Raw genomic sequence first — 26,280 nt, 5'->3', positions numbered from 1 at the left:
GTTAAAAAGTATATTATAAGCGTGGACATGTTTCCTGTCAAATGTGGTTTTAGAATTATTTTTCATGTTAGTATTAATAAACAGTTGTCTTCAGCAATGTGGAAATGTTGATGAAGATTTTTTTCTTTTTTTGTGTATAATTAGGCTACTTTGGTATTTCAAAAGTGCCATTTCATATAGCAATTGGACTAATATCCGGGATGTGGCACTTTAAGCCAGTCCAGTTTGATATGTATTTGAAATAGTAAATCCACTGCCTACTACTGCAAACATTGTGCTCAGTATAACAATGGCTGGACATTTAGAGGTGGCTGACATTAAAGTGGAAGTAGTAAAAAATCCATAAACCCTGTCTACCTACTCTATATTACCTGTATTCAACCCAACTTTTGCCCCATAGTAATTTCATCTGCAAAAATACAGTTCCCCGTTTCACAGTATAGTAATGTTGATAGCAGCCATTATACATGGTTGGGTCATATCCTATTCAGAGGGGGAGCTGTGCAAGTCAGAAATCACTAATTGTGTGCCTCCAGTCACTGTATTTGTCATGAAATTATTCCTGGGTTGTCTCTTTAGCAATTAGAAGCTCTTCTCTTGCCCCGTGTACACCAAAGAAACATTCTACGTATTGTAGGGATCTGTTTCTGGCACACATTTCCGGTCCATTAGAAAGTAAACCCAAATCAATTTACCTAAATCAAGCCTTCCAGTCTTGCCAAGAACACAATTTATCTTAAGGGTGGCTACACTTACTATACTGTATCCTAAATGTAGCCACCCATGGAGAGGATAGTGTTAAATGCTAAATTAAAAAAACTACAGATAACACTTTTTAAACAGTTATAGCAATGTGTTTTTCTCTTAAAAGTTGTCACAATTGTCCACATACAGTTTACATACATTTTGGATTTCCCATCACATTTTGTCCAGGGGCAATGATTGCCCGGACAAATAAAGTAGGCAAATGATAGTTAATGGAGACAAACTCATTTATTGTCTGTGTATTCATTTGATATTTTCTTCCATTATTCATTAGGGATTTTATTAGGAAATGATTGTGCACGATAAGGATCTGGAAACTGGAAAAGATCACCAGACAATTGGATTTGAAGAGTCAGGTCAGGTACATACATAGTACAAGGAACATAGGGCAGCAGACGTGGCTTGTACCCTCTGGCTGCCCTTCGGGTGTGCACAGCATGGTGTATGACATGAGAGTGAATATGGCCAAATATATTCAAACCGACTGTGGCTGGAGACGGACCTCGGTGAGAACATTAACCCAACACAAACCGATCAGAGCGGACTAAGTCAGTGGACATCTGCACTCACCGCAGCCCATCATTAGGAGAATTGTCTGTAATTATGAGGAGAACACAGACACTGGTGATAGGGAAGGTCAGGAGTTATGTGTAAATAGTTTAAAATTGGTTCCTTAATGCATTCCTAAAAATGTACAGCTTTATTCTGACTTCCCTGCCCCCACACTATCTTTAATTTGCTAATGAAATTGTAGTTTTGCTTTTTGTATTTCTTGCACTTCTCTTCTTTTATTGGTCCTCCAACTTTTATATTTATTTATGCATACATCAGGCTAATGTACAATGTCAACAGGTCAGAACTGAGAATTGCTAATATTTCACTAGCTGAAAGCTTAAAATGATGGTTGCATTAAAAAATCTGTACTGGAAAGCTGCATATAGAACTGTACGCCAACTGTGGACTACCAAAGTGATATATTGAGACATTACAACTCTAACCATCATATATCTACAAAATGATGTGGATGCCTCAGCTCCTGAACAAAGGCCAATTTACCTACCACTCTTTACTCATTACAGGCCATTGTTATTGGAAATCCAATTTGGCAGGATATGTCTGCAATGGCTGACTGGTTCACTTTGGGGCAGGTTCACACTAGAGGTTTGTGCAAGGAGTTTTTTTTAGCAGTTTTACCTCTTTAAACTACTAGAAGTTGTTTGCATTGGATTTATTAACTGTGCCTTTTTCTGTTTTCAGATGATTACTTGCAGAAGCTAATTTTTCAGATGCTACATGCATCATTCAAGGGCAGTTTGCCGCCCCAATGGCCTCTATTGACTTTAAATGCAAGCATTTTTGTTTAAAATGGTTTCAGACCTTCTGAAGCACTGGAAGTAGAAAAAAGTTAAAAAAGTTTAAAAAAAGTACAACTATTTTCACACACCTGCACAAGCCTTTGCAAGAGCCTGAAGAAGCTGAGTGGTTTCTGCCGGCTTACAGCTTTTTATGGCTTTTTTTACCGCCCAATAAACACCAAGTCTGAACATCGCCTTAAAGTCTAAGTGTGGTTTTGTGAATATTATTACAATATTTAATATAGGACAATATTTGTCTGAGGTTTTTTTAAAATTAGATTTTGTAAACAAGCCTTTACATCACACCGGCCATTAATATTACATATAATTTTGTGTGTAAGCAAGAATTTATGCTATGTGGCTTTGCTCTGGGGAGTTATATTTTACCGACATGGGGTTGTAAAGGCAGTGATGAAGAGTTTTAATAAGTCCAGGTGCAATGCAGCCCCTAAAAAAAACCTGACCTGCTGTCTAACCCAATGCAAATGTTCCCTTCATTTATTGTTTCCAAAGAATGTGATCTAGAGATAACACTAACAATGACCTATGGATTTCTAATTTATGGACACAAAGTATCAGGGATAAAACAATTGCTGTGTAAAAACTTCACTATTGCAGCAATAACTTTCCAGAGCTTATTGCCTATTGCAACTTTCCCGAATCCATTGTACTCTGTCCAGGGCAAATCATAAAACAACCAGTCATCAGCTGTGTTCACGTGTCTAGGGTAAGTTATAGAAAGAAAGGTATTAGAAAGGGAAAACAAACTTAAGATGGCGAGTGCAACTTAACAGCTAGCAGTCAATGGGAGTTCTCCCTCCATTTACAATTCCAACGCAGCTTTGCTATTTCTGTTTATTGTAAACAGTACCTAGTAGGAACAGTACGTGTTTGTGTGTTAAAACCAATAGAGGACACTTTGGAGAAACTTGGGAAAACTGGGAAAACAGTGGTATCAATGATGCCCATCCAGTTTATTTCCATGTTAGAGACTGTACTGAATTTGATGCAGCAGGGGGAAGAGGAGGAAGACTCTCATACTTTACACTGGAACAATGGAGGAGTTAGCTGGGAGCATACTCTACAGCAGGAGGTAAAGGGGGGCTACATAAAGAGTATTGGGAGGTTTCGGAGGAGGAATTGTTAGGTTTGATGATTTACAAGGATTTATAATGACTTAATACCAATGTGTTAGAATGGATGGGGAAGTCTGGTCAGTTGGTGAACAGTGGTTATGCCAGGTAAGCTATCAATATTAGAGAGATATCAACTGGCGATGAACTGAAGATCCAGTAACCATGGAGCTATTGCTAAAACCATCTACTCCAATTTCAATGGGCCAAGATGTAAAACCTGAAGCTAAGGTGGAGAAGACCCAATAAGAGTCAGCTTTTAACTTTAAAATGTAGTAGGTTACCCTTTTGCTGTTTGAAATTGCCCTTATTTTAATGCTTATTCATAATAAAATTTGAAAGCTCATGGTCAGTTTTCAGTAATGGTTTTAAACAAAATTGGTTCCTGGCAAATATAAAATGTGGGCCCCAAATGCACAGCGCTCCAGCTTTTCACCCCTTTGCCATTTTACAGTTTTGGGCGGAGGTGGGTTCTGGACAATTGGCCTATTTACTCCCTCTAAAACCAGCCCTGGCTGCTTTAGAAAACTATTGTCACTGTTGTTTTAGTTTTATAAGGCCAGTGTCTAAATGGTGATTCCGGCAGTCATGGAAATACAACTGTACTTTACTTTTTTGACATTGTCCCCTCACTGGCCAAATGCTGAAGTGTCTTGACTGCTTTCCAAAGACATTATGCTGGTTTGGCCAACAAGGGAGAGCTTTTACAAAAAATAGTATGTTGGTCCTCAGCAATTCTTTTGTTGGGAGCAAGGGACAAACTGACTGGGAGATGAGCTCATCAGTGTACATAGCCCAACCACACACTAGGGGCAGGAAGAAGACCTGGTGGTAATATTTTACTGCAATAGAGAAAAGTAAGGTCTCCAAGATGGCTGTGCTGTTTGGCAAAGCTTGGTATTTTTCAGGACCGAATAGACATAAATACAATACCGTCATAATGTACCAGTCATTTTGCTGGTACAAATAGTTCTATGTATATGTTTTTCATCTGTTTTTAGCTGTTTGTCTGGAGTTCAGCTTTTCTTAAGAGTTCCACTGTTTCCCTTCTCTTGTTGCTTATGTTATTGAATATATTTGGACACTACTATACAAGGCAGACACTTTCATTATTAGCTAGCAGTATGCATCACTGCACATTGAGCAGATGCGTGCAAAGACAGGAGAGAAAGTGGTTTTCCATCCCTTTATGTTACATCCTGTGTAAGATAATTCATTGAGGGAAGGGCTGACAGTAAATGCTTATCATTAGATTTACATAGTTGCCAACATTTGAAAGTCATTTCCAGGCATACATCTACTGATCTAGCAAAAAGTATATTCAGCCTGCATTTAGAGCTGTCTACAAGGATAATAAAACACCACAATCCATTTATAACATTATTAGAATGACGTGTAAATACTTTTTTTCAATGGGACAGGGGTATGTTGGTGCACCAGAATAGTTTGGGGGGGCAGGTAAGGGAGGGTGAGCTGGAAGGGGGGATGGCTGCTGTGCTGGAGGGTTTGAAGGAGGTGGCTAGGCGGTTGGATGGGGTTGGTAAAGGTCAGATTGGGGGCAGGGGTTGGTGAGGGGGTGTGGCTTTGGGAGTACGGGTGGGGAAATCATCAGGTTCTGGGGTGGACACCACAGGGGGTGGAATGGGGGGTTGCAGGGGGGGGGGGGGGACTTGGTGGCACCGGCAATGCGGGTGGAGGTGAGTGACAATGCAAGGGAAGAGGTTTATGTTACGAGGGACCGCTGGGGGCACACTTGAAGGAGGACGTCAAGGAAACAATTTGCAATTGTGAATATGTTGATGTTTTTTCTTTATTGCCGGTGGAGAGATTTAGTTTAGAGAAGGGGACTGGGATGGATGGGTGAAAGGAGGAGAGTGAACTGCGGCGGTATAGGTTGATCCCGCGCATGTTCTTTAATTAGCTTCAGGCCTTTGGTATTTTAGCCAGCGTCATAGGGGAGAAGGAGCCGGATCAGTGCGTTCCGCTGTTTTGTTATCAGGACACCATTAGGGAGGCGTACAAGGGCCGACGCTAGTCTTTTTGGGGATTAAGCTGGACACTGTGGCATTGGAAAGTAGGCTGCCGCAGGACAAGTTGTTGGCGTTACTTGAGAAGGTAAAGCAGATGTGTTGCAGGTGCAAGATGAGATTAAAGAAAGTGCAGTCGTTGCTGGGTAAATTGAATTTTGCTTGCCAAGTGGTTCGCATAGGCAACATTTTTGGCAGGCATCTCCCACTTTTCTTTAAATATAAAAATAGAGAATAAGGAGGTGAAGGCGGATCTGGGGGTTTGGGGCAGGTTTCTTGAAGAGTTTAATGGTCAGGCTTTGTGGTTAGATGGGCTGGTGGACACGGTTGATTTGAACTTGTTTACAAATGTGCCGGGATCTATAGGTTTTGGAATTTATTTTGGGGGAAGGTGGTGTGCAGAGGTGTGGCCTAGTGAGTGGGTGGAATCAGGGATGATGCAGAATTTGGTGGTGTTGGAGCTTTTTCCAATTGTTGTGGCGGTGGAGTTGTGGGGGGCTGGGGGAATAAGAAGGTCGGGCTTCATTGTGACAATTTGGGAGTTGTGCAGGCCATTAATGGTTTCTCTGTTCTTTCTGTGCCGGCTGTGCGTTTGATGCGGCATTTAGTTTTACTATATTGTTGTTTTGTTTGGAAGGGTCGGGGGTTTTGTCCGATTTGAGCAGTGGAGGATTTGCTGGTTCAGCGGCCAGAGGGCAGGGGCCCATTGTTGCTTCATAAGGATGGTAAATTTTTGTCCTCTTTCCAGTTTGGGGTAATTTTTAAACAGTATGTGAGAAGGTTGGGTTTAGAGGCTGAAGGCTTTTCTTCACATGCTTTTAGAATTGGTGCTGTATGGGTAAGGTGTCTCACCTGTGTGCGGTGGCAGTTTGGGGCCTGAAAAGGCAAGGGTCTAATAATAGTGGAATTTTGGTGGAAATTTGGTGGTAAGGGGGGTTTCTCAGTGATAGGGTCTCCTTTAAAGTTGTGTATGGTCAGTGGCCCCTGAGGCAGTGCTGGGCAGCTAGGGGCCTGTTGGTAATGGTGAAATATAAAGATGGTGGTGGTACGGGCATTGCTTGATCAGACCTGCAGCCTGGTTGGGTGATGTTATCACAAGAAATTTGTGAATTGCTTATACTAAATAAGGTTACTGTTATATGGTAATAAATGTGTAGTAAGAAAGGATTAAGTCATTATTGTTATTTATGGTTGTTATTAATGTAAGTTGGTTGTGACATGTTTAAGTCACGTGTTATTTATATTTATTAAAAGTTATTTATTTTATGTGTTAATAAATCGTCTGCTTGCCAGCCATTTTAAGTGCAATTGGTGTGGAGTGGTATTTGTGGAGGTGGTGAATTGGAGGCAAGGTTGGTTGGCAAGTGGGGGTAAAGGTATGAAGTCTTAACAAAAGGGGGGAAGGGTTTGGGAAGGGTACTGGGCAAAAGGTCTGGGTTGCCCTGGTCATGTGTTTTCCTGCAAGATATGTTACATGCACAATTTTTATTCTGCTGTGGTGCATTGGGCAACACATGTGTGCTACAGCATGCCGGCTGCTTAAATAAGCCTCCTGGTGTTAAACTGAAAAGAAACCTGTTGCTCCTACTATCTGCTATACCCTTTGGCAGCTGCCATAGAAAGCCAACAGTTAGTCGACCAACAGGTAGCAGTCATTCAGTGCTATTAAATTCCATTTAACTGACATGTAGAGAAAGCAAACATTTCAATTTTTTTTGTTTTGTAATTTTTCCTGTTTGTGTTCACAATTAAAACCCTTTATGTTCTGCTGACTACAACTCAGTCTGTGTCCTTTTTTGCGTGTGTTTTAATGGAACTTGTTTCCTTGCTCGTATTCAAATCGCTACATATTTGAAAGCTTTCATTGCGTGACATCAAAACAATTCATTAGTAATTTCCCTTAGAAGAGGGATGAAAGGATTTTGTGTACCCACGATGTTCCGGTGCGGAGTAAAGTAGCTCGCTATTGAATTTAAAGTGTCATATTCTTGGACCCAAAATGTGTATTTTGCAGAAATTAAGCATTAATCTGTACTATATGGTAGTGAGAGCTTCAATAGTAATTATCATAATAACAAATGTTAATATGGAGTGCGCTGCGATTAAACAGAGGATACCATCTGGTGGCGGAGAGCATGCCAGCTCACAAAGTGGAACTGCACGATACGTTCTTTTGTATTAGGCATCCATGTAACAAATGTGTGCCGCTGTGAAGAGCTATTTTTGAAACTGATGATTCAATTAGTGGCTGGATCAACCGAATACCAAATTCTACATGTAGGCATCACGGATCATAGCAAGCAGCTGTATGGTAATAAAGAAAAAACAGGAGGTAATGTACATCCTGTTTATAGGCAGAAAATAATGAACATGCACTATCTTCAGGATGCATTACTTAGACCTGGCCTATTCCTTCTATCAACTGCCATATGTAGTCCCACCAACAACTGCCAATATGTTGCAGCTGGAACATGCAGAGGAGCATAAAACTTATTTTAATGGCTAAAAGTACTTTAACCCATTCTAATCTGTAATCTGTAAATTAACATTCCTCAATTTTAGAGAAGAGTAATCTATCCAGTTTTGTTGAATGATTGGGGAGCATGTTGATTGTTTTCCATTTGTGTGAGCAACATAACGGCCAATCATGGTGATCACACGGGTTAGTTTACAAACAAACCCTCTGGGTCACTTGTGTGTTCCTTCCTTTCCCTTCCCACACCATATGAAGGGCAATGCAACAGGGAATTGTTCAGGTATACAAATACTACACATGCTGGTTTTTTATGTTTGCTTTGGTGGCCACAGACCCTGTTCAACCCTGGGGCTGGCAGTGACATCATTACCAGTCCACACAGGGACTTAAACCAGAGAGACGAGTCTGTGACAAGACATGTAACTCCTGTCATGTGTATATTTTAATATTTCCTTGTTGCAACACTCTGCACTGGGGGAAAAGGAGCAAGGGGAGAATGCTTCCATGCAAGCGAACACTACTTTCCATAAGTGGATGGAGCTATTGGGGGAATGAGAGGAGCAGCGAGACGGGGGGGGGGGGTTGGGGGGTTACATTTAGACTGCAAATTGGGGATTATAGCAGCTGCTGGACACTCTAGTGAAAGGTTTATTTGTAAGTCAAGCAGTTAGTATATAAAACCTTATAAGCAAGGTTTGGGTATAAGGAATCACATGCATCTGATTTACTAGCTGTTGTCCTGAATTCTTAAGGTTAAAGGGGTTAAAACAGTAAATATTTCAGAATCACTTCTGCTAAAAGCTGCAACCCAGCAGGATCCAAAGAGACTCTGTTCCTCTGTCCAAGTAAATTAAGGAAAAGAAAAATGTTTGTTTGCACCTATATTCTGAAGCACTTGCAGCCTAGTTAATATACTTGTGTGTGTGTATATATATATATATATATATATATATATATATAATTTTTTTAAAAATCGGGGGTGGCTTACTTAATGGCGATGTCCTAAAATCGGGGAAACACTGTATATATATATGTATATATATATATAGTCAGACCACTACAGACTACTGCTAGAGTATTTTTATACATCTGTTTTTTTTTTTTACAAACTTTTATTAACAGACTAGATAAAGCCAAAGTTTACAATCCAACTGTCAGTAAAGAAAATTACAACATATCAATATTGTAATATAAAAAAAAAGTAAAGCTCAAATAAGCTTTTTGGTTCAAATCAGATAAAGAAATCCTATATATTGGGTGATATCATCATCCCTCCTTGTTTTTTTAATCTGCATGCCGAAAATTGGAGGCCTGGTAAAATATAGCAATAGGTACAGGACTGCAATGGAGCACTGTATTTGTTTATTGCAGATTTTTTATTGCAGAAGAGGTAGGCAATGTGACTTCTTTAAAAACATTAACATATCTTACATCAGGGGCGTCAACTCAAATTGCATAAGGGACTGAAATCTAAAACACACGCTAAGTCGCAGGTCAAACTTTTATTATTTACATAGTCTTAGTAGAAGTTTAGATTCTTCCTCACTCTGAAACACCATATCACACGCCATCCTTGTATTAATCATGTTCGGAAAATAAGCACACGCTTGTCTTCATGAAGCATGAACATATATTCGCTTTCCCATCTTTCAATAAATTGTCTCCCTTCTGCATCAACTTTTCTCTTGTTGGACATTTTGGAAGCGATAGTTTTTTTGTTCTGAGGTCAGTGTACCTGACTTATCCTGGCCTATTTAGCTTCCCACTGGGATTCCATACCTGGAGCAGCAGCAGCATAGTACTGGCAACAGGATCGGGACTCTGGCGCAGTGGTGCTTAGTGCTGGGTCCCGGCAGGAGTGTGAAGAAGCAACTGGGGACCTTTTACCTGAAGCATGGTCAGGCACTTGTGTGGACTTGGTCTGGGTGCCTGCAAATGTCAGGTGCTTGGATGCCGCACAATCATCAGGGGCCACATAAAATGGCCAGATGAGTTGGATTCATCCCACAGGCCTTGTGTTTAACACCTGTGTGTTAAATCATAGTTTGTTAAATACACTGCCTGCCTGCTCACAAATTTTGCAAGCGGAACTATAGTTTCATTTTACCTGTTAGGACCACATTAAGTTCACATCACTTCTTTTAAAAGTTGCAGTCCAGGAGGAACCAAGAAAATACTGTTCCTCTATCTAAGTAAATTAAGAAACAGAAAAGGACCTTCATGTTTGCACCTACACAGAGGAGCACCTGCGGCCTGATGAATTATATCACTCAAACTTACAAACATATGTTGCCTCTACTTTGGTATGTGTGACATTGAGAAAACACATTTTTTTAATGTTGAAGCTGAAATTTGGGCTCAGCAAATTTTGTCTAAATACAGAAGCCATGTGTATTTGTATTTGGTGTACTTTCTTCATTTCTTACAAATTCATGCAATAATCCAGCATAAATAGCCCGCACTGTGCAGTTTCTTATGATGAAGTCTGGTCACTGCTGCTCTCTTTCCAACTGGTCTTGTACCCCCCATTTATTTTTTACAGGAAAGAAAGAAAGATAAGCACAGGAGTTGAAAGGCAGGGTAGCAAGGGAGCCAGGTAGTCAGAGGTGGAAGAAAGTTCTGGAAGGTTAAAAAAGGAGAGTGTTGATTGGCTAGAGGGCAGGGAAAGAGTGGAGTAGATGGGAGGTGATAAGGGGGGTGAGGTAAAGCAGACAGGGCTGAGAGAAGAAAAGTTTCCTGGCCCCCCTCTTTTTTCCAGATTTTCTGGTGACCAAAAGTTTTGGCTATTCCATGAGTTTTAGTGTTTTGGGGCAGTTTTCTGAAAGGTAATGGTCTTGGTGGTGGCACCCTTTGGTATGGTGTCCTCTGAATCAGAAAGTGAATAGTACCGAGTATACTGGAGTATAAATTGATCCGAGTATAAGCTGAGGTACCTATTTTTACCTTGGAAAACAGGAATATTTGATTGACTCGAGTATAAGCCGAGGGTGGGAAATGCTGCAGCTAATGGCACGTTTCACTTCTACAAATAAGGTTCACTTCTTTCTTTTTTTAAGTTAAGTTAACTGGCTTCCCCCAATGTTGGGTAATATGATGGAGTTATATAAATACTGTGTGGTAATAATAATTTACCAGATGATTATTATATATTTAGTAACTAATCATATAATAATTATCTGATAAATTATGCATCATTAGTTGATATAACTTACTTTAAAACTTACTTTATTTCTTTTTTCCTGGCTCTCTGTTACTGCTTTTTCATCTATTCACATGTCCCACGTGTAAGCACCTGGGAACATGTGGGACACCGGACTCCTATCAGCGAGGGAATCGCTCGAATCCTGCGCTGATGGCTCCACCCCCCACCAGGAACGCCCCTGAGGAGAAGTCCCTCTCTTCCCCAATGCATACGGAGGAGACGGAGGGTTCCTGCGGTAAATAGAGAAGGGAGCCACAACAAGGAGGCTCAAAAACAGTATGCAGCTCCTGATCGGCAGGAGCGGGAATCAGCTGGCAGAGGGCGCATGTTTGGAGGGACCCATGCACCTGACTGGAGTGACTTTTTCAGCACATTTTGGGTGCTGAAAAAGTCGGCTTATACTCGAGTATATACGGTAATTAGAAAAATTTGGTTAGGCCTAGGAAGGGTCTGCGTAGGGATGATATAAGCACCTGGGTCAGGATACTGCAGCTGGGGGCCAAATATATCAATCTATGCAGGCTCTGGCAGCCTAATGTTATTGGTGTTGGGGGCCTTGCAGGAGATGCAACCGGGAAATTCATGTTTTTTTGTAGTTTTGATTGAGTTTTATGTTTTGGTAATGTGTACATTTTTGTAACTATATGTTATATTATAAAAATGTAATGTAATAAATCAGCCTAATTGTTCTAAAATTGGTGTCTGTATGTTTTATTGGGGGTAATCGGGGAGGGCTAGGCAGCTGGAGGGAGGGGAGAGTCCCTGGGCCTCTGAACTACCCTTGTGGCTATAGAAGAAAATACTGAATGTTTTTTATGCAATGCAATAATAAAAGTACAGATGAATGTACAGAATGATACATTGGTGAATGTGATAGAGTAACAAGAACATACAATTATAAACAAAGCAAGTGAGATGATAACAGTCTATTCTGTAAAACAAGCAAGGCACAGTCTATATTACACAAGTAATACAGTTATATTAACTGGAGAGTCATTGCAAGCAATCTAAGCATATAACAGGAAGCCGGATCAAAAGTTTTAAGAGGAACATATTTAAATAAAACTATATTCCCCTTTTTTAAATTTGATTCCTAGAAAATAGGCTTTTATCTTAGAACTCTAATAGAAGGAAACAAAAAAAGCCCCCAAAAAGTTATGTTTATTATATGTGTGGTTTTAGGATTGTGTTTTTTCTAGACAGCACCATAAATAGCTATCCAAAATAGAATCTGTCACATGGGAGGAAAATGCTTAGTATAACAGGCTGAGCAAATACAGAAATTACCTGTACTTATGTTAGGTGTCATGTTCTTCCAACTATGGGAACTGCGGGAGTTCTGTATATTCCCATTACTAAATGCCTACATAAATCTAATATATTAACATTTGTTAGAATGCTTTCTCCGGCACTGTCCATTATATTTTAGGTGAAGTTATGCACAATCCCCTAAAAAGGGTGATTCGTTTTTTTTAAAGATATGTTTAATGTCTGCCTACACATACAAAGCCAGCTGAGATTGGACAGCTGCATATAAGGAATGCAGATTTACCTACTTAGCTGTCACTTTAAAAAAAATGCTGGCAAGTCAGCCATGGAACAGAGAAGTAAGCATTTGCAAAGGAATTTGTAAAAATCCTTACAATGCATACAGTTCACCTCTCTCTCAAAGACAGAAAAACTGCTTTGTCGCTTTAAATGTGTGCAAATATTGCCAAGTACTTAGAAGAGGAAGTTCAGATACTTTTTATTAAAATCCACAAAAAAGCTGCAAAGAGTCAGGTATTAAGAGTGCTCTGCATATGAAGATTAGTTTATGTTATGCTGGACAATGAAAGTTTTTTTGTTTTTGACCAGTTACTATTTAAATATATAAATATAGATGTCCCTGGGATTCTTATAAACCACCTGAACAAAACAGGTAGGGAACAGAAAGAGGATGTGAGTTCTGCTGACTAAGACTACAAAAGTGCATTTCCTTGTGTTACACCGCAACACATGTGGCTGTCTATTGTAATGCTGACCCCATTCATTACACTGAATGGGGAAACACACAAAAACGGGCAAAAACTTGTGCAGCAGCGTGCTGTAAAAATAAATAGTCACATCAGACATTGCTTTCTATAGAATGCCTGTTGTGCTTGTGTATTGCACACTTTGTGAAGCTCACTGCACCGCACATAGTACGAACAAGGACTTATTCCATTGGGCAAGTAACTTTGACTTGTATCCTGTAAACAGCAACAATTTTCAGCAATGCAGCTGAAGATGGCCTTGCAAACAATTGAAAAGTAAGTCAATGCACTGCCTTCTGGCTTCAAATGTAAATATGAAATATATTATATTTAAATTAAAACTCAACAAAAAATAAGAAAGAAAACCTATACAAAAACTATCTGTACTATGTAGTATCTATTGCATATAAGTTGGTGCTACATAAATAATTAATACTATTTATGAAGTGGAGCAATTGGCCAATGCAATTAATCCAACTTCAGTTAAACTTTAGGAAAAAAAATGTTTTTTTTAAGAATAAATCCTTGGCGATCACACCAGACTTAACAATGTGACAACAGCTGTCATCTGAACTTGATTCAATTTGACATTTCTTCAGCCAAACATAAAATAATATTTATTGCATATATATCATTTTTTGAGGTTCTAAACAATATCTTGTTAGGAAGATTTAAATGTAAGCCAGAAATTGTGTCAATTTTTCCCCTGAATCTCAGCTAGAAACAATATATATTATGGTTTCCTGATGTAAAATGCATTACTTGTCTGAGACATCACAATAAGCTGACAGCAGGATTTGACCTTGCTGTCCTTACTTCTAACATATGACTTTGCTCTACATAATAGTTTTAATGTTGAAAATGAAGTGATTGGGTCACAGGAAGCTGCATGTTTAAACATGTATTTATTCCTCGGTGGGAACACGCGGGGTTGTAGGGAGCAGTCTATGTCTCCCTGGTAAATGCTTACATTAGTGGCCTCTTTAATGCAGATAGCCTCAGCAAGCCTGGGGCATGGGAATTGTTTACTGAGACTCTCTGCTGACTCTGTATAGACTGCTGCTGGGTTCTATTGCTGCTGAGAAAATTTGATTGAGAGAAGCAAAAAAGGAAAATAAAATAGGACTGGAAGGAAAACAGACAATTTTCTACCAAGAGGATTAGATTCTGCTTAATCTTCTTCTATTATCCATTGTGAAATTTAGACGAGTCCATGTTCAGCTTGTTTGAAACTTTAACAATTTGTAAGCAAGTGGCAGATATAAGTTAGAGGACCTCTGTGGAAAGAGCACATTCTGTTTCACCAGCTTGGGAACCTCATGTTGTCCTACACGTCTCTTGGCATGGGGCTACCTTGGAAAAAGTACTCATTCGGTGTTCCTTTCATTGGCATTCTCTGTTATTCTGCATGCACACATCTCTTGGCATGGTGCCACTTGGACTAACTTGGTCTTAGGTAGCAAGCTGCAGGTACCTGGAAGAACATTTAGGCCATGTCCCCAAGTAAAAAATTGAGCATTTGTTTTTTCTGTAAATCAAATTTAAAATATAGGTGCTAAAATCAGCTGGTTCTGTCAATCTCGATGCCTTCATTCACGTTTTTTTTTTTATTTCCAAAACCTGGAAAATACTTTTGTATTAGTATTGTGAACCTACAACTTAAAGAGAAACTAAACTCAAAACTGTCTAAAACAATTCACTTACCTTCAATCCTTCTTCCTCCATCGGGTCCCACGTCGTCCCGCTATCCGTCTTTGTGCCGGCGCCCCACGTGCTGCCATCTTTGGCTCTTTTTTCGGGTTCTTCTTCTTACATCACCCGACCCAGGAGTGAGATTGGGTGACATAGGTTGGAAAAAAACTTGGTGATCTTACTGCACATGGGTAAGATCGGCAAATTTTTCTCCTTTCACAAAATGGCTCAGGCATGTGCAGAAGGAGCACCCAAGAGCCTCCCGGGATGCCTGACGTAGGTATTCCGGGAGGCTTTGTGCTCCCATTCATTCTCAATCACCTAGGCAATCGAGAATTAGTGGACAGTGATGCATTCTTTTTTTTTTTAAAAAAAAACAACCTCTACCCTTTTATGTTAAGTGAAATTTCTGAGTTTAGGTACGCTTTAAAGACAAATAATGAAATACAATAATCATTTAAATACCTTGGAAGACAACTTAGGCTGTATTAAAAAGCACTTTTTTTTATATGAACAATGCCATACAGACCTCCATAATATTCATGCCAGACTCTTCCCTGGAAATCAAACCTGGGTGGTCAGGAAAGGGGGGCAAAATGAGCATTTGGTTCCCCTTACCCTCATCTTCTAGTTCACATCAGGTCCCATGGATTCCCTCAAACAGTAAGGGCCCCATTGGGCACATATTCACTTTGAATAGTTAATCTTTTACAGATGTAACATGCTTTGTACATAATTGGAAAATAGCATTTATCATTCACTCAATTTATTAGGTGATCATTCTGAACTGTAAATTGGCCTCACCATATCAGCTGTATGGGGAGTGCTTTATGTTTAGTGATTCGGCTGACTCATAGATTTGCATTGAGAAAAAGAGCAATGAAGTGAAAACACTGCAAAGCAGAAAGCGGAGGCGGTATATAGAATGAACCAATATGGCTGCCCCATCTTCATATTTCATTAAGGGGTTATTTAAAAGCATGCATTAACACGTACTAATTAGATTACTTATATCAAACTGATCTCATTTACATGTTTATATAGAAGATCGTGCAAGCACTATACATTCCTTTTAAAAAGTAATACGCAATAAATGCATTCATATAAAATGAATATTTGGAATAAAGCTGCCCCCGCAGGGGTTGCTAAGATTATGATCTTTTATTAAGAGGTTTAAGAAATACAGCCATAGCACATTTACATGTCATGGGGAGGGAGATCAGTATGCATTCCTGACTTCAGGTCAATGCTTTTCAGTATTTAAAGCAAAAAAAACATAGACACAAAGAAAATTTAATATTTAATAGGTGCCACAAGCATGTTCACCCCCACCACCCATACTCATAGCAAACTTGGTAGTGCAGTATGGTTTTAAACTTTGTAAACATCTGATATGTTAATGCAAGGTTTGGATGCCACCTATAAGGCTACTGTGGGCAGAATGGTGGCTCGATGGTTAGCGGCAGCGCTAGGTCACAGGTTCAAATCTCAGCTAGGATCCTATCTGCATGGAGTTTGCAGGTTCTCCCTGTGTTTACATGGGTTTCCCCCCAAAATAGTTTTTAGACTATAATAAAGACATATGAGTATGATAGGGACATTAGATTTTGAGCCCCTGTGACAGGCATCTAGTGACATGACCATGGAATTTGTACAGCGCTGCGTAATATGTTGCTGCTATATTAATACTGTATAATAATATTAGTCCCAGTGGATTTTGGACTCCTCTTTACAATACATTATCATTAATGAAACTTACCAGAAATGTGTGCCCAGTCATTCCCATTTTCTCCACTACCCCAGTACATTCATGAAGACTGCACTGATAAATAAAAAGAGTGAAGGAGATAAGTTAGGTCTAAATCTACACATACAAGACTAGACAACAAAAAATAGAGTGAGCAACATTACCTATTGGCTTACATTTAGTATATAACAAATCAAGTGCTATTACATATTAAAGAGAACCAGTTTTCAGTGCACCCCTAATATGAAATTGTACTCTCTAATGGTTAAACCAGTGCAACCTTACTACTTGTCATGCCTCGGTCCTGTGCTGATAAAGGACAGCAAAATAACAAAGGTCTAATAGAATCACATGAACATAAACCAAGCATGTTGTTAAATACTGATTTTACTCAGGCTGGAGACATGTTAGCCTTTACAGGAAGTTTAAAGAATATCTAAATCTAAAGAAGAAGAATGTATTGTTTGCATTTTTTCTCAGCCTACATTATACAATTCAGCAAGTACAAAAATACCTGTTAATCTTGTCAAACATGCAATGACCTTGTAATGTTCCGTAACCTGAACTATAAGCACAAGGAACATTATTTTTCTTTTGTGAACTAGTAATTCCCCCTAGCCTTTATGTAATGGGGATAAAGAGATAAAGAAATGTGCAATGTACAAAGTGGGTGATAAATATGGTTCCCTCAATAGACACTGTGGAGGTAATATGTGTTGTACGTGGAACAAAAAGTATTTTAACAGCGTATGGCAAAAGTAAATTGATGAAAAAGTTAAATAAAAGATTTTTCCTCCTTACAAACTTTTTACAGTGTTTGCTGAACTGCTCATTTCAAGTGCTGGAATTTACTAATTCTAATGCATATGTGCATTGGACGTACTAGTCAAGCTGGGCAAAAATCCCAAGCCTGGGAGCAGCCAGTAAAAAGATGTCAATGCCAGCAAGGAAGGCTGTGGATGGTGTATTGCTGGAATGTAGGTGAACATAAATTGCTGATTTAGCAATCGAAATTCAGATTACTACAGTCTAGTCTACAGTCAATTTTCAGTATAGTTTATGCATAGTTTGCATATTATAGCTTTTCCTTTAATAAACACCATGATAAATAAAAAGACAGCTGAAAAAAAAAACATAGGGGGACTGATAGGGGAGCTAGTTTCCAAAGCAGGAAAATAAGCATAATGATCTTGACTTGGGCTAAAAACGTATATTTCCTTTAACTTAAAATAACCACAAACAAATATTTTTCTTGAAGAGGAATGTGCATATACAAGTGCTGTACAATAAATAGAGGTTGCAAATGACAGAAAGTTTCAGACAGTGACACAGGAGGCAAAGAGGATCCTACCCTGAAGAGCTTACAATCTAAAAGTTCTAAACTATATACCCCTCCCTAAACCAGCCATAATGTCATCATTGATACTACAATCGCCACTATGTATTACAGTGCAAAGGGCACAGCAGCAATCATTGAACCTACTTGTCAGATGAGTGATCTGCTTGGTGGTGATGTCCATGGGAATAACCCTGGTGTTTCAGTTCAAAGGTTTAATATTAAGCAGAATTACTATTATTTATATTAATAATATATATATATATATATATATATATATATATATATATATATACTATTTTTTTGCTTTTTTTCTTGGTTCAGAATAAATTCAATAATTTTTAATGCAATGTTGCAATAGTTGTTTTGGTATTAGGTAAAACCCTTTATACATTAGCTCACCATCTCCTCTCAACTTTCAGCCCCATCAATATATTACTCATTATGTAAGTGTGTTTAAATTCTATTATTTTATGATGTATTGAAAATATCTTTGTGAATAACTAAGGATTTTTTTTTGTTATAAAAATATGTTCCTGAACATATTGGGAACTCGGGAACACAATCAGCAATTATTGGCAATTTATAAAATATTCGTTTGAATGTTGAATCATTTCTACAGTTGAATTGTAGTGTAATGTTGCTTTTTATGCCTAGACGTACTTGTGCACTGCTGATGAAGCAATGACTAGCACACCGAATAAACATGAAATGCGTCGAGTCAATTGAGCTCCCTACCCTAAAGCAACTACATATGTCAAAGATAAGCTTTGGTGTCACATATTATGTTCTATAAATATGATTGGCAAACAGTTTGTTTATATATGTGCATGTAATAGACATTTAGGCTTGGAGTGCAACAGTATATTGGTACATCACTACTTGGTCACAATTGCATGCCTATTTTGTAATAATAATCCTATAGCAGGACATATGTTTTAATATTATGTAAATTCTAATAATGTGTGTATGAGTCTCCCTACTTAACATCCCAATTCATATGATTGGTAATATTCCTCATTACCAAATTGGTGGCTGTTGAACAATACAATCGACTGTCACCTCTGGTAGCATAACGCCCATACGATTTAATCACATATGTGAACTGCTTCTAAATTAATAATTTCAGATTATAGCTACATCTGCGATAAACTTATTCCATCCTTATCATGCTGTTGGTTTTCTAATCAAGGAATTTGCATGCTTGTTGACCAGCAGTGAAGAGGAAGGAAAATTACACAACAAGTATTGTACAATCGTTTATAATAACATTATAGCATAAAATGGGCTTTTAATAGATTTTGCATGTAAATTCTAAACTCAGACTGACTGCCTTTGCTTATCATTGTGTATGTCCAACGACATAATCCAAAATGCAAGTTCCCATCTATAATCCAATATTTACATAATGAATGTCTACAACTGAGAATTTATTACTGTGAAGGCGTGACATTTGCATCTATTCCTGACATTGCCCCAAAATGTGTCAATATATGCCAACGCAAAAGAATATACTAAGGCAGGTTACAAAAATATCTCTATGCAATACACCGAAACAGAGTAAAATGCTAAAAGTAATCTGCAGGTTCATGTAAGGACACACAGATTTACATGAAAACAGTGAAAACCAAATAAATGCCATTTTTTCCCTATATACTCCTTATTTTTGGTATATATTTAACACTGTTGAGTGGGAAGGACAATAAGTTATAGAAAAAAAAACAATAATAATGTATTTTTCATTGTTTTGTTAGAACAGGAGATACATGGAGAGTTGTATACTATTAAACCTCAGGCAATCTCTAGTAACAGCTGTAGGCAGCTACTGTTTGATAGATACAAAATTTAAAGGGTAAGGAAACTTTCAAAGTTTATTGAAAGTTTCCTTTCCCTTTTCCACCTAAAGGGAAAAACTAGAAATCACTAGGTTTCCCAGAAAAATGTAATATGCCCCCCACTATAAGAAAAAGACTCAAGAGAGGAATTGTTCCCCCACCTCTGACCACAGAACCTGGGCATTTCTCCAATGACCCAATGTGCCAACTGGCTAGTAGGGCACAGGATACCAACTGTGGCTTCCTCTGGATCAAATGGTGCCATTGGGTCAATGGTCAATCAAAGTTATTTTGCACTAACATGGTCATTCATGCAGAAGCACAACAGCAGTTGCCCTCTTAGCATTTGCAAAATGTGTCAGGCCTTCCACCCCATAATTATACCCTTGCCATCCTCGTTTTGCTCTTTTGAGGCTGGACCTATTTTTCTCACTACTTGTGTATAGGCAGAACACCGTAAACCATTCCAGTTAAAGATATCTTTACTTTTTCTCCTTGAAGGGCCCAACGCTTATTGCATTCCTTGTATCTGCAGTGCCTGTGCTATCTTCACTCACCCACGCTTCTAGCTAGGATATATACAGGCCCTTAACATTCTCAATTACCCGGTACAATGCAGGACTACTAGTTCTGCGTCCAGTTGAGCAACAAATAGGTGTGATTTGGATGGGGGGGGGGTTATTTGTTCTGAGAGGTGGAAGCCTGAGAGAGCGAGGCTTCAGCTAAGTTTTGCTTTCCTTTTTTTGTATACCAAATTCACATTTCAGTCTCATTCCTGCTATAGGTTCTGGAGTTCAAGCAGAGCAACTTACTGATTAAATGTATTGCCAATGCATTTTAGAACATGGCATTTAAAAGTAACAGGTGTACATTAAAGGAAGCTCTTATATCAGTATTTGTTTTTATAGATTTTTGTTTTTATTGGGCTGTGAAATTGTTTTTCCGTTGTGAAATGAATTGGTGCTTCTCAACAGCTATATACCATTTGTACTAAATTACCTAAAAGATTGAGTATCGGATATCCCTCCCTTCCTGTCCTGGTAACAGGTGTTATCATGATAGTGATCTTCCCAACGGCATTGCAAACAGCAATTAAAAAGAAAAAAATGCAAATCCATGGAAAAGTTACACTTGCATAATCCTCAGTAATAGATTTATTAAACTTCCATGAGACTGCTTACATGTTTTAGCCTAGACAGACTTATTCATGAGCTATGAGCAAGTACAACTAGCCTGAAATGCATAAGCAGTTGCTTTTTGGACCCTTAAAGTTAATTTAAGCCATTACAGAGTATTTTGCATATGCTAAAACTTTTTGATGAATTTGGATGTTTGTGCCCCAGGAAAAGAGTTGTGTCTGTGCATTACAGCATTGAATGGAAAGGCTATCTTCAAGGCTCCCTTTTAACATATGCAGGGCGTTAAAGTATATTGGGGTAGGGCAGCCCATTCAAAACCATATGGCACCAAATAACGTATTTTTTGTGGTGTGCCTAAAGGCAAACTATACTGGGGTACCATATGGTATCATTCTATTACTGAACTCCATGGTAGTGCTTCCATTCTGCTGCACACTATTACTTGGCATAGATATAAAGCCAAGATAAAAGATAAGGTTGAACTTTTCTTCCTACACTAAAGTTCCAAAAGCTTGAAATGTCATTCTTTTGTTGTTTCTACTTTCTACTGGTCTGTGATTGTTTACAGATCTGTTCCTTTAAGGTGGAACTAAACTCGTTTGTGGGGATGAGCTTTTGCCATAATTAGCAATTAGACATATCATATGCAATGCACATAACTTTTTGTAGACTGCCTGCAATGATAAAAGGTCCAGGAACCTGTCACCACTGCATCCCCGAAAAAGCCCTCTTCACTGTTTTTAGGTTCTTTACACCTTCCACTATTTTTAGCCATTGTAGGGCCACTGATAATGTAAAGCGTGCATGCATGTGCAGGAGTTACTTTCTCCCCAACGTCATAGTCCATTTGTGTGACTGCTTGTGCCCCGCAAAAAACAAAAGCCATCTGGATCCAGGGAAAACTTTGCATGTCTCTTCTGCCAAAAACCTACCAAAAACCGTTACCTCCTAGAAACTGTTTGGGTTTAATTTCACTTTAATTGTGTATTTTTCCTGGCAGAGTTCTCTCCATAAAGATCCAATTTATGATAGATGAATATCAGGGTAGCCATATTTATAGCAGCTCTAAGCAGAGGTCTATGGAGAGAACTCAAGCAATAGATCTTCACTGCAAATGATTGGAGATGATGGAATCAGGAAAATTTACTAATGTGTGATTCACCGAATATTTTAATGCCAATTTGTCTGATAGAGAATCCAACATTTCAGAAATCTCTGCATTTGTGGTTTATGAATCATATAATTCCCCAAACACTGGGCAAATTTACATACTTTTATTCAGGAGCATGGAAGATGAATAATTCAGGGATTTGCAAAATGATACAGTTATCACTATGAACATTATAGCCTTGTTATAGCCATTATAGCTTCATATTTTTCCAACAAGAATGCTGATTGCACAATCTAACCTACAGATAACCCTTAGAGGCAGAACATGATCGTGATAATTTGGCAGAGTACAAATGTCGTGAATTGCCATATCACAAAAAGAAATGGCATAATGTTTTCTATTCAAGCTTTTAAAACTAGGGTCATTCCCTATCCCTTACAGGATAACTCTACATAGATACCTTATATACAGCATGACCAAATGTAATATGAGCACCCTGACACAAACAGAGCTAATATGAGCAGCCTGACATTTGTGTGCTCTAAAGGAAGATAAATTACATGCCTGTTCTAACAAGTCCTTTTAATGCCTCTCCAATCCTATAGACATCTGCCTATCATTAGGTTGAGTATTCATATTCAGTAAAAATCATGAACCAACATGGAGTGGCTGATGTGTGATTGTATTGCATCTGTCCTTCATCAGAGTTCTTATTATGCTGAGTAGGGATGACATTCTGACATTTTTCCTCGAACTTCCAGCAATCCGATATCGTGGACCCATCGGAAGATCGAGTAAATCATTACAGGAGCTGTACGTGGGAATCCTCCTGTGCGTGATCCTCGGGCACTAGAGGTTAAATGAGGGCTTGCCCTAATTTACCCTCCAGTGCCCGGGGAGGCAGGAGGAGTACCACAGCTGGATTCATGAATGCAACCGCGGTACTCCTTCTGTCAGTGTTAGTCCCGCAGCTGTGCTCATCAATGAATGTAGCTGTGGGAATGATCACAGGATGATTCGTACGGCTACATTCTTTCTTGATGAGCACAACCGTGGTACTCCTGTGTTCTTGGATAGAGAATCTCTATCCAAGAACACAAACTACAGGGGTGCAAGACCTGCTCTTGCAGGTCCCAAAAAATTGGATCTCGGCAGCCGACTTTACACAGGCCGTTCTCGCTTGCATGTTTCGTAAGGGAGAACGGCCCGATTTGCCGCGAGATGGAATTTTAGAATTTCGCTCGCTCATTCCTAATGCTGATTTGATTGTATCCACACACAGGAGGAATTTGGCTGGGTAATTTCAAACAATATACCAAAAACTCTCTAATAAGTAGGATAATCCTAAAGTATTTCTAAAGCCAAAACTTTTTGTTTACTTTTGGATAGGGCGGTGAGGGGTTAAAAACCCCAATCAGGGCCCGTAGGATTTTTAGTCCTGTCTGTGTTCTTGTTAAGAAGATTAGCGGTTTATATCCAGTATCCTTTGTTACCAGTTACTAAAGGCTACATTGTAAGTTGAGAATGGAAACACCAGTTTCTGCGGCAGTGACCCAGCTCTGGGATAATTTCCACTCACTTTCTGTTGTGTCTACAAAGGCAGAAAGTGATGGAAAATAGCAAAGTGTTCGCAATATAAAAAAATGACAGGGTTATGAATGTTACCTAAATTATTATCTATTCCTGCTATTGCTCACTTTCCTTCACTACCCAAAATCTTCATAGCTGACTGCCGGCTCCTCGACAACTTTACTCCCATGACCACCATTGATAGAAGCAGACTCTCAAGCTGAACCAGTAACCATCTATTTGTGAAGACAGTTATATGGTGCTTTGCAACTTCCTTAGAAAGTTTTCATCTCTCTAACACTATTAAGCATTCATTGATTTAAATTGACATATACTTTCCTGACCTGGATATGTCCATTCAAACTAATATACTCGCCTTATTCATTCAATAACTGCAGACCCAAGGAAAGAACATCCAGGAATGTAATTATTTTATGTATCCTATCTTACTCTACATATACATTTTGTTCTGGGTTGTTAACAGCATTATATTGCTATCATTTATAACCCCCCTTTCCCTGATTGGAATAAGTTGGCTTGGAAGTCCTTCAGAGGCCTTTTTCTACTTCTTTTTACGACGATTTTTGTAATACATAACTTCAGTTTTTAAGCTATTCTCCAATCTCAATGCTCCCCTAAAGGAAGCCTAAGGGCGAAACGTGTCGGCACTTGAGACCTCATTGAACTTTATGCTGAGTTTTTACTTGAAACCTGTGAACTGTATATAAGTAATTGCATATACATTTTCTTTTGTGTCACAACCTATTTGATTTGTGTAAAGTATAGGAGTATACTATACATTATTAAAATAATAACATTGACCTTCTAATTTGCCTCCAAAAGCCTGTCTATCCTTTCACCCTACAAAATTACTTTATAACTCAGGCCAGGCAATCTAGAATACCACTAAGGATAAAAGATAGGAACCCCACTTGGTATGGTCACCTTAAGGCTATGTTTAGACCTGGGGGAGATAGCAGTGTGGTTGCCACTTGGCTCCCTCATGCCAGTGAATTGATGCCTTAGGAAAAATGCTACAAGTAGCTTCTACCAGCCTAAGCTCCATAGAAAATAAATGAGAGATGCAGTAACTATTCAGTACCTCTGCCACCCCCTGTCAAATCTGAAAATGCTGGTTCTTTAGGAACCCGTGCTGCAGTGCCACTGATCGGCCCATTGGCAAGGTTTACTTGGTTCTTGGTACTGAATGGAATGGCAGGGAAATAAAGGGACGGCAAATGTTATAGCGAACCTGTTGCTTTGTACTACATGTAAGTTTGCTCACAGGATGGCTTGCATCACCAGTAATTGCATCCTACATTCCCCTAAAGCTGTCCAAATACACTTCTTTTTTTTCCTTGGTTCATATGTGATCAAAGGTTGATGGGTAACAAGTGGTCACAAGTGCTGATAAAGTGACATCAATCTGTTCTATTTGTAGCCTACTGAATATTTCCTGTGTGTTTGTTTTGCATTAAGTTTTTTTATGTTTAAATAGAATATATATATATAATTATATATATATATATATATATATATATATATATATATATATTATATATATATATTGACTACATGTTCATTAGCAATTAGGAAGAATGAGTTCTTTATAATGAAAACAAAGGTGGTATTGCAAGAGCAAAGTTATTCCCATAAACAAATTACTTTCAATTCAGAAACCTTATTGAATCATAACTGCCATTTGTACCTTTTAACCTTAGAACCTAAATTATTTTACCAATTGCTGTTTGTTTACTTCTATACATAAATGTATGTTTACCATTTATCATATTTTGGAGTCAACCCCTGACTTTTTAATGTCTTCAATATTGCAACAATAAAACCTCCCTGTCATAATTCCAAATACTATTCCAGCCCATCTCAGTTGTGGGTGTTCCAGTCAACCTTCCAGCTCTATCTGTTGCATTCTCCAAATTTAAGTGAAATGCAAAATCCATCAGGATAAGTGGTGACAGACATCAGAGATAGACCATCACAGAAAATATATTGGAAATGACTGGTGAATTGAAGCTCTAGAACATACCAAAAACTAAACATGTCCTCTTGGTCTGATAGTTTGAACAAAATATAAGTTATGCTATATGAAGTCTCAGTGTAGCTGCAATCTTTGCTATATTCATGATACATTCCATGCACATTCTGCCTTGTATCAGTAATTGGCATCAATAGGCCACAGTGCCATTCTTACCTGCTTTAAAAAATCAACGACTTGATATGTTGCCCAGCTTTCAAAGTCCTCCCGGAGTGGAAGTTTAAACGCCATAGTAGGGAGTTTATTTCACAATACAACATATGCTGAGTCTCTCTTAAGAGATTTACAAATTGTCAGAGAGGAAGTGTCCTTTTTAGTCTAGCTGCGTGGAACTTGGCTTAACCCCTTCCTCACCACAGCTTCTATTGATATAAAAGTGAAAAATAGGACAATAAAGTGCCATCACCTAACTTGTCACTCCTATCTGATGCCTGCAAAGCATGCAGAGCTGCAGGCACTACAGGGTAAAAATGTCAAAAAGGGTTCGATGTGAAAACAAAAAGTATATCAAAGACGGACTGTGACCTTCATGATCATTTCAGTCTGAATGCTCTTTACATTCCCAGAGACAAAACAGGAAATTAGAGGAAATCTTAAGGGAATTTCCATCTTGGACAGCTGACTCTGGAACAGATGTCTCCATAAGAAGATATCTCCTCACCTCTTCTGGGGTCACCTCCAACATTTTGCATTTCCACTTTCTATACAATTTTCTATAAAAATTAATCTTATCTTGGACACCCCTAGATCCTCAGTTTTATGAATGAATAAGGGCAAACATGGAAGTTTGGTAAATACCCTTCCTATCGGCAGGTAAAGCCATAC

At 38.7% G+C, this 26,280-nt stretch overlaps 1 protein-coding gene across 1 annotated transcript in view; it reads right to left on the bottom strand.

Annotated features, from left to right (window-relative positions):
• Positions 1-25,722, bottom strand: part of BLNK (B cell linker) — a 107,561-nt gene extending 81,839 nt beyond the window's left edge. Inside the window, exons 1-2 of the mRNA XM_072424866.1 lie at positions 25,612-25,722; positions 16,425-16,487 (exon numbers count right to left, since the gene is read on the bottom strand). Of these exons, the coding sequence (XP_072280967.1) occupies positions 16,425-16,487; positions 25,612-25,686 (138 nt within the window). The 5' untranslated portion in view covers positions 25,687-25,722. The remainder of the gene's footprint in view (positions 1-16,424; positions 16,488-25,611) is intronic.
• Between the last annotated feature and the right edge of the window lie 558 nt (positions 25,723-26,280).

This window comes from Pyxicephalus adspersus, chromosome 10 (assembly GCF_032062135.1).
Source record: "Pyxicephalus adspersus chromosome 10, UCB_Pads_2.0, whole genome shotgun sequence".
NCBI classification, from domain to species: Eukaryota; Metazoa; Chordata; class Amphibia; order Anura; family Pyxicephalidae; genus Pyxicephalus; species Pyxicephalus adspersus.
The sequence above is the reverse complement of the archived record's forward strand: the minus strand, read 5'-3'. Positions and strand labels throughout refer to the sequence as shown.